General features: G+C 41.6%; 2 protein-coding genes across 3 annotated transcripts; both read right to left on the bottom strand.

Annotated features, from left to right (window-relative positions):
* Positions 1-191: 191 nt before the first annotated feature.
* On the bottom strand, positions 192-6,620 carry LOC120786739 (E3 ubiquitin-protein ligase ZNRF2-like). Of its 2 annotated transcripts, XM_040122343.1 has the most exons (4): positions 5,824-6,620; positions 4,013-4,108; positions 1,946-2,051; positions 192-1,109 (listed from the first exon to the last, which is right to left on the bottom strand). In XM_040122343.1, exons 1-4 carry the CDS (start codon positions 6,149-6,151, stop codon positions 1,052-1,054), a joined length of 588 nt encoding a protein of 195 aa, XP_039978277.1. In that variant the 5' UTR covers positions 6,152-6,620; the 3' UTR covers positions 192-1,051. The 2 variants fall into 2 exon arrangements, with proteins under 2 accessions (XP_039978277.1, XP_039978278.1); XM_040122344.1 differs by lacking the exon at positions 4,013-4,108.
* Positions 6,621-7,850: 1,230 nt separating this feature from the next.
* Positions 7,851-16,339, bottom strand: mturn (maturin, neural progenitor differentiation regulator homolog (Xenopus)). The gene is made up of 3 exons (XM_040120864.1): positions 15,893-16,339; positions 11,259-11,381; positions 7,851-9,543 (listed from the first exon to the last, which is right to left on the bottom strand). The coding sequence occupies exons 1-3, from the start codon at positions 16,049-16,051 to the stop codon at positions 9,436-9,438; spliced, it is 390 nt and encodes a 129-aa protein (XP_039976798.1). The 5' UTR covers positions 16,052-16,339; the 3' UTR covers positions 7,851-9,435.
* Positions 16,340-16,367: the final 28 nt, after the last annotated feature.

Here is a 16,367-nt window from a genome sequence, read left to right as displayed (position 1 = left end):
ACTAGATCCATGTCCCTGCATGCCCACTTCTGCGGAGACATATCTTATCTTCACTGCCTTCTCTTGGCTGATAGAACTTCAGGAATCAGCTGTCTTGTTTTTGCATTCTTTTTTATTTTTTCTGAGACTGGGGGGTGACTTATTTTAATTAGTATAAAGATATATCGAAGTATTTAGAATAGTTCTTATGATGGAAAGAGACATAAAGACAAAACATTTATTTTTGTGCAATTCATTACAGTACAAACACAAAGTACAATGAACAAAGATCTAAAGGTTATAGGAAAACTTTCCAGTCTATGACATAGCAGCATATTATGGCACTCTTTAGAGAGTATGAATCATCATTAGATATGTCTTAACCTATCCTTAATTCCACCACTTAACTACACAATCACATTACCGTGGTGCTGAATGGCCAAATGATTAACAAAGTCTGACTATTTCATGTTAGACTATTTGGCCTAAGAAACATGATTGTTTAACAAACAATAGTAATAGCCAATTTTTGCAATAAAATTAAGATCTAACTACCATCAACACTGTAATCATCCCTTAAAGCTGATATTGGCATTTTTTTATACTGTATGGCTGTTTTTCACATTCACAACATCAGCCTTCAGCCTTCTAATCAAGTCTTTCAGCAGGTATCAACCTAAATCTCTGCTGAAAAGACACTCTTCCACCATGTTGGTTGCACAGTCCTCTGCTATAAAACCACACCCTGTTCAGCAAAACAGCTCAGTTCAGATCCTGTGTTGCATGAACCCTCTTTAGGCCAGCAGGTGGCATAAGGAGGAACATTCACATATTTTCTGGAGACAAAATGACTCCACCAGTGGTTCTTTGAAGATCCCACGACATCTAGAGACACATATCCAAAGCCCCTCGCCATTCCGTGAGGCAATATGAAAAATCCTGCACACAATAATGTCTCGCAAACCCTGAGGAACGCTGATGCTTGGCTGGAACAGACAGTGCTGGGATCAGTTTAGGGCAGGCAGTGGACCACAGTGATGTACAGTGGATTGAAACTGTACTCTTGCAGCTCCTACTCGGCAGGATGCTCCGGACACGAGCGATTCACCTCAAACCACTCATCTATACAGCTGAAAGAGGAAGAGGAGGATAACAGAGACGTTTGTCTCTTGTGATCGAAGGTAGACAAAAACTGAGCTACATTCAGGTGTCACAGTAAAATTTTTCTTTATTTTTTTAGATACATTATCTAAAGATGGTCGTAACTTTATATTTACTGTACAGACATAGGATTGGTATCAGTCTTCTCATTTTACTGGGCAAGAAAGCAAATAAGTGCCCCTCCCTAAATGTCAGACTATTCCTTTAATAAATTAACAGTAAGTGAGGCAGTATGCAAGAGTTTTTCACTTTTACTGAAGTTGAGACAGCTGTCACACATTATGTAGAGATATTTTTTCAGTTATCATAATTATTAAGTTTATAATTGACAATAAACACCTTTAAACCCTTCTTCTTCAACCACCAGTATCCCAAGAAACCATTTTTTTTCATTACTGTCGATGATGACTGTCACCTGTTTTGATTTGAAATTTATTCACATTTTTGCGATCTCTGCAAAAAGATTGGAGATGTTTTGCATTAACATCTATTTAGCCTTTGCAGGTGCAGATGGGAGACAAAACAGGTCAGCGCTTTGGGCAAAATTTCAAATAAACTCCTGTACATTCCATTTTAGCGTCCCTGGCTCTTTTAATGTTTTGTAAAATCTGTATCAAAGGAATAGTTTTACATTTTTGGAAATACGCTTATTTTTTTCTTGCAGAGAGTTTGATGAGAAGAAGGATTCTCTTCCTCTAGAAGTTGCAGTTGTTTCACACCTGGTGTATATTATGCATTGGTTCAACTATTTCCAACTAAAATCGGCATATTCATGTTTTTTTGTGTGACTGTGCGTGTTAGTTACCCTTTATGGTAGATACAGAGGCACGGCAGTCGGGCAATGGTGTCTCCCTGCTCCAGCTCTTCTAAACAGATGGCACATTCCCCAGAGTCTCTGGACAGGATGTCCTCTGAGAAAGACAATACAGAGACAAACTGAGCAAAGAGCTGCCTCACAAACCAAACCTTGTATCAGATGTTCAGTTCAGGCACTGAATCCTGCATAACCATCTGTTTAACCTTTGGTACCAGAATACCAGTTCTCATCTGTGGCCAGATGAGAACTGGTATTCCTCTACAGTGTTCAAAGTGGGGATATATGCAGTTTGCAGCGGGAATAGGTTGTTTTTTTGTGAAACGCAGTTTCTCTTTTTATTTTTTTTTTTACAAAAACTCAATGGTGCATAAGAAAACAGGAACAGGAAACTGAATCTCTGATCAGATGATACTGAAAACAGGTAACAATGCAGTTGTCTTTTCTGTGTCATGTGTTACTCTGCATGTTCAGCTGTGACAGGCCCTCCTGAGGCAAAGGAGTAAGTAGGACCTTTTGGGCCTTTCATGCACACATATTAAATCCTGTAGGAGAGGAAAGACGCACTTATTCAAATGTACTTTTAAAATATTTGCACGAGTTAGGTGAAGGAAGAAACGATGGTTGAATAGCTTTTACACATCTGTTCGCCTGTGATAAGCCAAGACACATGAGCTGCATACTGAATATATATCTAAATATCAGTAGCATGCATGTTGCTGTGGGAATGCACAAGCAGAAAGCTGTGTGTGTGTGCAGGTCTGTGCACATGCATCAACACTTAAAAATGAAGAGCAATCTACTCTTGTTTGTACACATGCAACACTGTCAAGGCTGGGAAGCCTCTACATGCAGAAAGTGTGTGTAGTGACACAAGATATGTTTGCCTTTCCAGTTTGCTCACATGTAGACGGGTGTGCACTACGCAGGTGCTCACACGGAGTTACTCTGCACGCTTAAGAGCGGCTGCATAGATGTGCAGCTGCATCACATAGTTTCACTTGCTTTGATCTTTTCACGCTGCACTGTATAACATCCTAGTGCAGGAGCATTTCTGTGGATATTGAGCTCTTAAAAAAACTTTTTTGGTCTATCTAAGGACCATTTATTACAAGACTTTAAATATGAATTCATGATCATCCTCATTATCAAGTTGTAGAAACAATAAGGCATAAAATTTTGATTTAGGATGGGAAGACAGAGTGGCTGAACATAAATAGGTATATTTTGGTACTGCATATAAGTACAATTTTGACGTACTTGTACTTGATTACTTCCATTCTGTGGTACCTTATACCTCTACTCTATGACATTTATTTGACAGCTAGAGTCAGTAGTTACCTTGCAGATTAAGATTTTACATTAAAAAAACCTGTGATGATCCTATAAAGTAATGCACTGGAGGTAATATTCAGGTAATAATAATATAATATTTATTCATGGGAGTTGGGACCCTCCAAGGAGTCCTAAGATAAATATGAGGGGTCATAGGATGTTTACACAGATAATGAAGAAAATAAAGCAAATATCTGTTACACAACATTATGTTCATTTTTCTGCCCTTTTTCACATTTTTATTTCACAGTTTACCGTAAAATACTGTACCTCTTACCTCTTCAGGCCTTTGAAAATCCTTCAAATGAAACAATCTAGGAAGGAAAAATCGCTTTTTGACGTTAAACCACTAGGGATCAGCAAAAATAAGATTTTCAGGGGGCATCAAGATACTCTTTGAGTTACATTTTGAATGCAGGAATCCTACTTATAATGGAGTAACTTCACGTTGTGGCATTGCTACTTTAACTTTAGTAATGAATTCAAACATCTCTTCCACCAGTGGTAAAAGTAGCCTGGTTGTAGCCCTCTGAAGCACCTTCATTAACTGCTGTCATTGTTCAGTTTCACATGTTGTTTTGTGTGTCTATTTTAAGCAAAAACTGACACGTAAAACTGAGGAATGACGGATATAATAGGTTGCTGTGGCTAAAAACCAATACCATATACTACAACTTTCAGAATCCCCCACGCCCTCTTGCACTTTCAGCCCTGATTTCTTACTGTTGTAGGTGAGGCGCGTTTTGCTGAAACACATGAGCAGGTGCTTCTCTATTTCATCCGACGCCATAAACTTGGAGCAGACAGGGCAGTGGAAGCCTGGGAGGAAAACACAAAGACAACATGAGGACGCAGATGTGCCAGTGCCTCTCTAGTAACCTTTTATTGCTATGTACCGAAGAGAGGGCATGGAACTGTCTGCATGAGCTCGATCTTAAACGATCCTACATGACCTGCAGGCTATGCCAGCTCCCTGTCAGCTATACACAATCTGTAACAATTTACTTACCTTAATCTACAATCTTTAGGTGTCACTGCTCATTACAAACTAACTGTAAACACATTATCAGGCTGAGGCGCCTTAATATTTATTGCACTGTATGTGTGAATTTATTTATTTATTAAAATAGGTTTATTCAATCATAATTTGACCCACGTATACATAGTCTCCCGCCCCTTTGCATCTTCTCAGCTGCACAAAGATTAATAGGCCTGTAGCTACTTTACCTGAGATAAGCTAACCTCCTGTTTAGCATTATAACACCGCGGCCCTGAAAAGGACAACAAATGCAGGCAGTCATTATCTCTGTGTTGGCTGTGAACCTGGTGTTTGTGTCATATGTTTGTAGGGGGGAGGTGAGGAAATGGAATAAGCCTGTGGACATAATATCACGCCGGCAGAGTCAAAATCACATGGGCCTAATGAACAAAGGTTATTGATGAGGTTACTAATGATAAAGATCATCAAGGAAAATTACCTGTGCAGGTAATCAAAGGGAGGGCAGACTAAAATTCAGCTGGTTTTTTATTGACCATGTTATTATAGATGAAGAAACCGGGAGTGAGCTCCGACAGCAATATGAGGATTCAGCAAAACATTCTAAAATGTTCGATCGTTTGATTAGCAGCACTTGTTTTTCAGTAACATGGATGTTCGAGGGGTGTTACGGTCCTGTTATGTTAGTTTGAGCCCTGTTTTGTTGTGGTCTGGTCTGGAGACAACCCACCAGTTGTGAAACAGCTAGACTTGTGGATTCAGGAAGTTTGTGTGCATATGTGTGTGTGTGTGTGTGTGTGTGTGTGTGTGTGTGTGTGCGTGCGTGCGTGCGTGCGTGCGCGCGCGTCAGGCAATGTGTAACCAGCAGGAAGCTCTTATCTGCTGACCTACATAATACACTCTTCCCCCTCAGCTAGATTGAAAAACAGGCCAGTTTTGCTAGACAGAGAAGAAGAAGAGGAAATACTCCTACAAACAACGGTTCAGTACAGTAGAGACACCTGTGGCTACAATAAAAGTGCAGAAGTGCTTAACAAAAGGGCTCGGTCATCAGACAGCTATTACCATATGCAAGGTATCACATGTCAAATGGAAAAATACTAAGCAGCACTAACAACTGCTATGGACACAATTCAGGCCTATGGTATCTTGTAGGAGTGCCTTAAACATATGGTGGCAAACATGAAGTAACATGTTGACTCTACAGTCATGCCCTGTGCCACGTGCAGTGTAAAGATCCTGAAATATTACAGCTGTGCCACAGGAGATTAAAAAATGGACGTGGAATGAGATAAGGACCATATGTCTGTATTAAGAACAATGAACACGATGGACATAATTAAAGAGAAGGAATAAAGTACGTCTCTATTCACTAGTCTTACACAGGCAATGTGTACTTCAGGAACAGTAAAGACAAGAGGAGATTTTATCATTTCATGAAGGTATTGAGCAATGACTTATTACTGGTATGAATGTGACTGATGTTTTCTGGGTTTATTATTCTGAATTTGTAGCAAAGCAAGCGTTGCAGTCTTACCTCCCAGCATGTGAGGGGACAGGTGAGCCGGTAACGACCCTATAAGCAGCCTGTGGCCCTCAGGAGGCAGCTGGCCCTCATCGTCACCATCCGTGCCGTCGAGACTCTGATTGTTCGCGTGCGACCCTGACCTGCCGCCGGCCGGTATACTGAGCCCAGAGCTGGTTGGCCCTCCACCCGTGTACCGGATCCGGGGGCCTTCGGGTCCATTAGTGTACCTGAACCCCGCGATCCTTTCTCCGCCGCTGGGGTTTCCAGATGGGAGATCGGAGCTAGAATAAGCCCGAGTTCTGCCATCAAAAACCGGGCTGCTCTGTTTGGCCCCCATGGCCGTCTCAGGCTTACCTCCTCAAGGTTCTGGCTGCGCTTTAAAGTTTTGAGCCCCGGCACATGGTAACATTGAGTCCTGAAGGGCTGGCACCAACAAAGGAAATCAAACCTAACACACGAAATAGAATAACGGCGAGGTGAGCCAACATCTCAAAGTTTCACGGTGCAACCTGTGCGTAAAGTGCGCACTTGCTGACGCATAATTTAATTTCCAAATGTTTTTTTTTTCTTTTCTTGGCAGAGCCCTTCCCTTTTTTTCAACAACGGAAAAATTAAAAAAAAAAAAAAAAAAGAAAGTCTCTTCGGTTAATCGTCCTCAGTTCCTCCGCTTCAGACGCGCACTTAAGCGCAAGTGTTGACCCACAGCTCGTCTGGTTCAAGTTTGTTTTTGTGCTCAACTGTGGTCGTCTGCAAAGAAAAATAAAAGCAGGGATTGCCCTCTTCCCTCTGTGAGGCAGCTCCGTCAAACTCCAAGTCGAACGTCAAAAGTCCACCAGAATAAGATCAATTCGCCTTCAAAGTAAAAGGATTCAATCGTGCAAAAAGCAAAATGACCGTGAAAAGGTACTGTAATATGAAATAAAACTTTAAGTCTATAAAAGAAATGCTAGGTCATATTTGGTACCCTTTACTGAGAAAGCCTTTATGTCTTTTCTTTGGCTCTTTTCCTTCTATCACATCTACCACACTGCATTTGCAGGATCATTCTGTAGACACAGATATACAGTATGCAGCACTTCCCATTTTGTTTAATTGTTTTTGTATAAAAAAATCTGTGCAACTGTATATAAAGCCCTTTGGGCTGCATTGAATATATACAAGTAAAGTTCATTATCTTGTTACCACCTATATATTAGTCTGTCATAATACTGTTACCTTAGAATCAAATTCTGCCGTTTCACACTGTTGCATCAACTTAATGGCGCACAGGTCTAAGGTAATCAATTGTTAGCAATCAGTGCTAATTTCTAATGAAAAAGTGCCTTAGAAGCCTATTAGTTAATGTCATGACCAAAATCAATATTGGTTGACCCCAAACAAGGCAAAAATCTGAGAGATGTCTGATTTTTATCACAAAAAACATATAAAAATAAATTTAAAGCTTCAGTTCGCTAATTCTATGAAAAGCTTTGTGGTTGTAGACTCTCCGGTAATTCACAAGAACTTATACAACCAAACATGTAGATGTGATGTATAGGCAGTGGTGGAGGATGTATTCAGATCCTTTACATAAGTAAACGTAGTAATACTGTAGTATAAAATGCTCCTTTACAAGTAAATATCATTAAAGTATGTAATAAAGAGGACATGTACTTAAAGTATCAAATTGAAGGTGCTCATAATTAAGAAAAATGGCCCCTGTGAATGTTATAGTACTTAATAATTTAGTACTGATGCATTAATGTGTAAGTAGCCCTCCTGCATGGTATTCAACAGACAGCGTTAATGCTTTGACTTTGAAGGCCAAATCCTTGCTTCCTGTACTGGCCTTCTGAGGCTCCAGCTTGACGCAGCCTTGAGTGGGCGTGTAAGGTGTCGCGTGACGTCAATCCCAGTAACACCAGTGGGCTGTTGGCACAGCAGCAGGTCACCACTCCACTGTGTGATTATGAAAAGCCCTCCATGTTGAGCGCTTTGTTTTCCATTAACTCCAGGCCATCCAGAAAAAAAGAGAAAAAAAACCCAACTGTGGCACGCTCTGTTCACACGGTTTATTGAACAATTTCACACACATTGGGGGGCAAACAGAAGATACACTGTATGAGAAACATTCAAAGAGGCAACAAAAAGACAAAACATCTACAAGCCAAAGTAAATGGGCCAAATGTAAAGATAAATCTGATACAGTCTTGCATGTGGATCAAGTTGTTGAGGGCGAAGGGGGCCTGAAGCATTGCAGTGCACTTGGATGTGACACAGCCTACAACAACACACTCAGAGTAGAAGTAACAAGGTAGGCAGAGGGTGGCTAACAACAAATATTTTCTCTTCCCTCTGATATCACTCAGGGGTTTGGGTGTGCACTCGTTAAATTTATGGTCGGGAGAAACCTTGAGAGAGGCGGATAGATTCAAAACAACACACACTAAAGAGATCTGGGCTAAATTTAGGAGAGTATCTCATCAGACTGTGCTGAGAAATGAGGGCAAACTGTGAACCACCAGCAACCAGAAAGACTACGGGATAGAAGAATTATAAGGGTGTCATGTGACAATGAGGCACCCAAACCAGGAAGGGTTTAAGCTGCAGCATGAACCTTTGTTGTGATGGTCATATGATAGTAACACTGATTAAAAACGTCCTCATACAGTGACTTTTAACTCTTGGAAACACTAAGAGACACAGCTCCACACTATGATCCATGCTACTGTAAAGCTGCACGCTTTGATTTCCACATGAGGAGCGAAGGTGTAAAATGCTTTTGACTGTAACCCATACAACTATTTTAACGGTTTGTTTAAAACAGGATACTCTGAGAGCTGCCCCACCTGAATCTACGTCACGACTATACATCCTCACTCCTCAGCTCCCTCCTTCTTTCCCTCCATGAAGCGGAAAGTTCTACCGCTCTTTGTTGCTAGACCTCCCTCCTTGCGTCACTCCAGTTGCCTCACGTATCCACAAACCGTCAGCTTTCACCCTTTCATCATTCATCTAGCTCTCGTGTATCCTCTGTGTCAACAGACAGGCAGAGAGTAGGTTATCTGTCACATTCATCTCCAGAGCAAAAGGGGAGTGTGTATCGCGGTTACATCTGACTGTATTTCTGCATAACAAAGCCAGCTGAGGCCGATGTAATATTGCTGTGCTTTGGAACTTTAACTAACCAAATGGTGAATGATTATGAGTCTTGCATTTTACATAGCTACAGCTCACGTAGCCCTAATGTGTTTGTGTGTGTGTGTGTGTGTGTGTGTGTGTGTGTGTGTGTGTGTGTGTGTGTGTGTGTGTGTGTGTGTGTTTAGTAAGGGGTCAACAAAGTGCAACAGAGCGCACTCTTTGGGAAGCAAAGCCACTGAGACATTCAAGAACATGGTGGTGCATTTTTAGCAAGATGACTGTAAGTATGCGTGTGCAACTGTGTGTGTGTGTGTGTGTGTGTGTGTGTGTGTGTGTGTGTGTGTGTGTGTGTGTGTGTGTGTGCGTGCGTGCGTGCGTGTGTGTGCGGGTGCGTGTGTGTGTTTGGATAACGAGTGTGTTGGTAAGTGTTTGGGCTGATGAGTTGAGGCTCAGGGCTCATAGGCAGCTCTGCCCCAGCTGTAGGCCTCTTCTTGGGGCTCATCACTGCTGGCTGACCCCCATCTGCTGTTGGTCGGGCCCTGGTTCCCCCTCCATGTCAGTGTGGTAATGCTCAAAACTGTCATCTTCTATGTCTGGAAGACCCAGCAGCTAACGGAGAGAGACGGAGAAGGTTGTGTTAGAGACAAAGGACATCCTTTCTTGTGCAAATGCAGTTTAATGGTGCCTTGCTTATCAGCAAACGTGCTACCGTACAAGGTAGAACATGACCAAAGACCTTAATAATTGGGTTAATCACTTTAGTTCAAAATACTGTACATCCACTACACATAGGAACAACAATTTCTTAAAATACCAATGATTAATTTTTAATTTACTCCTGAAAACACACTAAACACTTTAAAGCAATAGTCCGTCTTTTAAGGAAATATGCTGTTTTCCTTTCTTGCTGAGAGTTAGATGAGAACATTGACAGCGCTATAAAGCTACAGCACATCTACAGCTCACTAATTAACATGTTGTATCATCAACACATAAACTGAGGTTAACAAATGGCCTGTTGTGGTTCTATGTGGGGTAATGGGTCAGACTGTTTCTAGGCTGGGTGAAGTGGCTTCCTGGAGTCTTGCAGTCACTGTAAGGTTGCCGGACGAGCGGCTACAACCCCGGCAAGTTACTCTTCCTGTGATATAATGTGTTAGTCAGTGAGCTTCAGGTAGAAAGCTTTTGTAACCTTAGAACAGAGCCAAGCTAACCGTTTTAGCCCTGTCTCCGGTTAAGCTATGCTAACCCGCGTACAAACATGACAGTGGTATTGATCTTAACATTAGGCTAGAAAGAAAACCCGAGCAGTTCCCATAATGTCGAACTGTTCCTTTAATCTAAATCGGGGGGTTGGTAAATGTCTCTTCATTTAGAAAGTTGAAAAATAAACACCTTATCTAGTCTCCATGTATGTAATGGGTTTACCCAGATTTGGGGTAAATTATTGAAAATTCTGGGGTCTATCGCAATTTGGGGATTAACTAATTGATAAATGATTTTAATATATTACGGGGTTTTAACGGATTACGAGCATGGTCTCTGGGGCAAAAGCCCTTTACAGGTTACCACATAGCATGAAAGCTATCCCTGATTTTATCACTTTAATTAAAAAATAAAGGAACATTGTAAGATCTAAAATTAAGTGATAGTGTTCACGACATCAGGTTAATTTTAGGGGGGTTTTGCTATTTACAAACCTCGTAAATCATATCATTCAAAAATACATATTGTCAATTATATATTACAGGCTGCTCATTTATTCATTAAGTGGCACATAAAAATACAGGCATAAAAATTACATCATTATTAACAAGTAAATGGGATTTTAAGGTTAAAATATGAAGGGTTTCAGTTTCATGATGATAACCTACACCAAGCAGGAGTTAAGTGTGTGGAAATGATAACAAAGCTGAACTTCAACTCGAATACATTTAAGCATTTGTTATTTGTTGTTTGTTGACAGCCCAAAAAGCTTGTGGAAGAAGCCCTCAGGCGGCGTTAAATCAGCCCTTCTGATTGAGGTCTCTCGAAAATTAAACTCATGTCATGCCCAACAGACAACAGTATGCTACAAATTGATATCATGGTCTATATCCTGCTCCTGTTTTGTATCATGCTGTCTGAAAAGCAAGGCGACATTAAAACATCCGATTACAGAGTGCAGTTCGACATGATGTTTTGTCTTTACCAGAGAGAACAGAATGTATCAGGATTGTAATAGACCTAGACACAGCAAGCACAGGTCACTGTGCTGTTGATGACGCAGTGTGTGAAAAAAAAAACCGTGACTCCCAGAGCTACACTCCTTTGTGGCTCCTTACAGGCCTGAAGGACGTGAAGACCTTCTCCAGGACCTCCAGAAGAGTCTTCTTCCCACAGGAGGAGATGTAGTCCTGGGCCAGCTGTAGAAAGGGAAGGCAGTCCTCGCTCTCGCTCCACACATGCTATACACACAGAGAAACACACTAATTAACAACCATCAGTCCTCCTATTGCATCATTTCCCTGCAGTGATAAAAGAAACACTACATAAAATATGTTACGGGGGAATTTGAATGCAGGTTTAACTCTGTACCAGGTGGTGCAACACTGCCACACTTCCTCCACCCTTGTAGCCGCATGTGGGCTGTACAGTGACATACAACTTGCAGGAATTAATGAGTAAATGAGTAAAGCTGGGTCAGGGGCAACACAGAAGAGAAAAACTAGAACAAAGCAATCAAGCCAGATAAAGAGACATTTCTTCCAAGATATACAGCAGACAAAGGAGTGAAAATTACGCAAACAGTGGTGACCCTTTGAAATGATATACACAAAGCCCTGAATATTTACCAAGGAACATACATGTGTAAGGAACTAACTGGTTAATAAAAAAGTGCTAGGCACGCAATTCTTTGATAAATTTGAATCAAGTTCTACATAGCAGATATTGATAAATTACATAAGACAGACCAGTGTCAAATGATTAACTCCAATATGATTTAACCACTTTCTTCATGAATCATTCCTCACTAACCCTGACTCAGAAACTGAATAAACCCAGACTAAAAATACATAATTACATCCTTTTTACACACATACAGTAAAATATTAGTTAAGAGAAATGCTTCATTAGTTCATGATTACCTCACCATTACTCACAATTACTGTGTCCTGTCAAGAAAAACGGAGCACTACGCCAGCCAACAAGAAGCTACAGAGTTCGGGGACGGACCATTAGTTCACGAGCGAACTCTTCGGGAACTCTTTGTTCAGGACTTTGTGTGCATTATTTCAAAGTGTTCAACAACAAAACAACTGCTTCCTTTGACAAATTCATTAGAGAAACATCCGTACACACATGTGCCAGTGCCAGTACAAAGTCATTTTACTCTACTGATGCCAAGATGACTCTTTCTTACCTCAAGGCCTGTGTAGTCTGGGGGATGCGATCAGCTCGGAACCTGAGCTTAAACTCTGGCCTAAAGGCCAGGTCAGAAAAAGTTTTCGGCTAAGCACTTTACAGGAACAGTTAGATAAATACCACTGCTCGGGATAGGCCATTGGAGCAATTCCACTTCACTTAGTTTTAGTGGTGTTTAATTGGAGTTTAAAGGCCGTACTGTTAGGTTACGTATTAGGTTATGTCAGGTGTAGCGAAAGACCTGGAGTAAATAACTAGCAGGCATAAAAAAAAGCTGATGCTCTGACTATGTCAGCTGTAGTGAAAGTTTTGGTGACCCAGCATTTTGGTAAAATTAAGTTCAGAAGTATTTCCAGGTGAAAATGAAGGATTTTCAGTGACTTGTATTCCTAACATTATTAAGATATGTACACCTTAAATTTGGGATGAATTATTTGGTAAATTAAAGGATTAAAATATGTTAATGTATTTTTAATGGATTATATGCACAGTTTATGTGGTTTTGTAGGGGTAGAAAAAACCCACAAAATGCACAAAATAATATTAAATGCACCCGAACATTCTTTCCCTGAAAGGAGCTTAATTTTTAAACTCAGGTGCAGATTCATTGGGGAAAATTAATGGATATATTAATGGATTGTAATATATTAAGGTATTTATCATTAAGGTAATTTATTTTATGCATGGTTTAAGGGGTTTTAATGCATTAAAAACCCTTAAAATTCAGATCATGAAAACCAAACCTGAACTTTTAAAGTAACTGAAAGTGAATGCCCTTTAAAGTGTAAATTAAGCAACAGTTTTTGTGGTTTTTGTGCCATTTTAATGAGTTTTTACTGTAAGTTAGTTTTAAATCCATTATCTTATCTGTTAATTATTCCATTAAATTCATATTAAAATAACTTTCCACATTAGAAATGGCTAAATTCATGGAATTTAAGGTTTAGTTTCAGTTTGGAGTAAAAGTGTTCCTAGTGTGTTGCAGGCAGGGGTAATATTGTGCTCTCCAGCTCTGACTGTCCAGGGGTGGTTGCTCCAGTTTGACATTGATGGATGAATTCTCCCATGAGGGTGTGTCTCCGCTGCACAGGCTGACCCCACTTTTCAGCAAAGCTACTCAGATGAGCAGTGGGACATCTTCAAGGTCACATTGCAAGTCAAACTGTAATCGTGTTTCAGCTGCTAAACGCTTTACCACGTGACCCGGATAACTGAAAACTACTAAAACTTACCCCGGGGGGAAATTACTGAGCTGAACACAGTGATGTGCAGCTGTACTGTTATCACAGCGGGGGCTGATCTCACAGTGCCCTCTAGTGGACTGTCTGATGCTGGAGGTGCCCACAGTTTTGGGAAAAGCAAGATAAACTGACAAGGAATGTATGTGCGCATGTGTGTGTGTGTGTGTGTGTGTGTGTGTGTGTGTGTGTGTGTGTGTGTGTGTGTGTAAGAGAGAGAGAGAAGGAGAGAAGGAGAGAGGGAGAGACAGGGAGAAAGACAGCACGTGGGACGTCCTGCTGAGAGCAGTATTGATTGAACAAGAGAAACCAGATCTTAGGAGTCCTGCAGAGAGACAGAGAGTTATTCTAGCTAGTTTGAGAGTGAATAGCAGACAAGGAACTTGAATGTGTGTGTGTGTGTGTGTTGACAGTTGATACATATTAGATTCAAAACTGAGAGTTAAGAGTGAGATAAAGTGAAACAAAAGGATGGAAGATGTACACCATTCAGCCTCAACATTAACTGGTTTTAATGTTGAGGCTGATCGGTGAAAAATGAAGTTGGTTCTGAGAGTCAAACAAACTAGATTATGTATCTATGTAATTGCATCTTTAACCCTTTAATCCTTTGCTATGTTGTCTCCCTGGAGCAATATGCTTACTACAATGTTTTGATCGTGCAGGAGATGGATTTATTGCCTCTGCCAAGGCGGGTTTCACCCATGTCTGTTTGTTGGTTTGATTGTTTGTCAGCAGGATTATGGAAAAAAGTACTGAACCGATTTGTACCAAACTTGGAGGGATGGGCCATGGACCAGGGAAGAACCCATAACATTCTCTGGTTAAAGGGGGTGGATCCAGAAATTTTTTAAAATCACTTTCCTTAACATTACGAGATAGGGCTTTTTTTTCGACATTTTCGTCAATATCTGGCCTTGGCGGAGGCATGCGCTCTACTGAGTGCCATTCTAGTTTTTTCCTTTTTTTGATCAGCAGCCGTGGAAAGAATCCGGTTATACAGCCCTGCTCTGCTGTCTGTCGGACAGTCCGAGCCAGGCTTGCAAACAAATAACACAGGCACGGTCAGTGTGACATAATGTGTTACTGACTGAACAGATGCCCTGGCTCCTGGGTCATCTCCATCTGCCCCTGCCACTGAGCAGGAGGAGGGAGCAGGGCGGGTCTGGCCTCAAGAGCTTTAGGACTCATAACACCACCACTGCCCCACGCTGGTATAGGATATAGTTACTGAGCTGTGTCAAGACAGTCTGTAGCTGATGAGAGAAGGGTTTCACTGAGCTCATATATTCAGTAGCCTATTGTTTCTGGGAGTTTGGGGAATTTTAATAACCTAGGGACTTAATGTTCAACGATTATAGACACATTACACATGGTGTTTTAAAGCCTGATTCGGATATTGCTAAGGGCTTTTAAATTTGGCAGGTTAAATATGAAAGAATTTTTGGAAATGTCATTTAGACCACCACATGGAGAGATACAATTAACAGAATATATCATTGAACTGTTAAATGAATACATTTTACAGCATTAAAATGCATTAAAATTTGCAGATTTTATTTGTTCTAGGCAAACATTAAAAGTGGGGCTTAGCTGGGTCCTGGGTCAGAGCTGAAAACTGGCAATAATTCCTTTAAATGAAGTAATGAAAACACGTTCCTTGTTATGTATTTATTCACTGTCTGCAGAACATCAACCTCTTGAATCTTATAAATCAGTGGATTAACTGTGGAGAGAAGTATTTGCAAACCAGTCTATCTGAGTTTGAGCTTTTTGGGCAGGAAGCATTGGCCTTCGTGGCTAAAAATAGAAATAATCTAATGAAATTTAAGGAGAACAAATCATTGATTTTGCCGTTAGATCTCCAAAAATATAGTTTTTATTTTATATTGTTGCTTCGTGCTCCAAATGCAAGGCAGGGTAATGGTCTGTAGGGCTTTTATTCTGAAAGGTACAGGCCTCGTGATTTTTTTTTAACCTGGCTAGCGTGATGGTGTTGTGGCTCAGAGGGTTATCACAGATGATTATGATGGAGGAAAATCGACAGAGGAATGCTGGGAGGGGGGAGGGGGGAGGCTGAAAGTGCAAATGACATCATCGCCTCCACTCCTGCCTAAACGCCCTCCCCTCGGCTCCCATGTCCATCAGCTGGAAAACCGGGACCAGCAGGGACAACCCCACCTCCAGTCCACCCCCGACACACCTATAAGAGCGCGCACACACACACACAGACACACACTCACTAACACACACCACACACACACCCACACACACACACACACACGCATCTCGGGGCCCTGCAGAAGCTCACTTACGAAGCTGTCGGTGCCGCCGGGACACAGCACGTAGAAGGAGACTCCGGGCTCTGCGTAAAAGTCCAGCCGCCTCTCGTCGTCCTCCTCGGCGAAGATGAGGTCGAACGGGTTGCCGGAGCACCACTTCTCCGCCGCCTCCACCAGATGCTTGAACTCCATCCTCTGTTATCCGGTCTGCGGTGTCCCTGGCTCCGGAGCTTGATCTCGATCTCTCTGGCCGTCACGGCGATGATGCTCAAGACACAAATAACAGCTGATCGGACCGCAGCATCCGCAGCCTCCACTACCGCATCTCCTCTAGCGCAGCGTCTGCATGGCCCGGGAGTAGAGATAGCCTAACACTGTTGGTGCATAGAGCCTAGCGGGTCTGGCGCTCATTCGCTCTCAAAGCCCCATTCCTCTCTTCCTCCCCACGTTATGAAATCAGCCCGTCGGTCGCATGCATGCATACGCAGGAGGACGCTGGAAAAAAACG

The sequence above is a fragment of the Xiphias gladius genome, chromosome 24, assembly GCF_016859285.1.
Source record: "Xiphias gladius isolate SHS-SW01 ecotype Sanya breed wild chromosome 24, ASM1685928v1, whole genome shotgun sequence".
Classification (NCBI taxonomy): Eukaryota; Metazoa; Chordata; class Actinopteri; order Istiophoriformes; family Xiphiidae; genus Xiphias; species Xiphias gladius.
The sequence above is the reverse complement of the archived record's forward strand: the minus strand, read 5'-3'. Positions and strand labels throughout refer to the sequence as shown.

Coding starts and splice junctions, on each gene's coding strand:
- LOC120786739 (XM_040122343.1), bottom strand. CDS start 6,151: ATGGGGGCCAAACAGAGCAGCCCGGTTTTTGATGGCAGAACTCGGGCT. Junction 4,109..5,823: donor GTCCCCTCACATGCTGGGAG/GTAAGACTGCAA, acceptor TTTTCCTCCCAG/GCTTCCACTGCCCTGTCTGC. Junction 2,052..4,012: donor AACGCGCCTCACCTACAACA/GTAAGAAATCAG, acceptor TGTCTTTCTCAG/AGGACATCCTGTCCAGAGAC.
- mturn (XM_040120864.1), bottom strand. CDS start 16,051: ATGGAGTTCAAGCATCTGGTGGAGGCGGCGGAGAAGTGGTGCTCCGGC. Junction 11,382..15,892: donor CCGGCGGCACCGACAGCTTC/GTAAGTGAGCTT, acceptor CTGTGTGTATAG/CATGTGTGGAGCGAGAGCGA. Junction 9,544..11,258: donor TCTTCACGTCCTTCAGGCCT/GTAAGGAGCCAC, acceptor TCTCTCCGTTAG/CTGCTGGGTCTTCCAGACAT.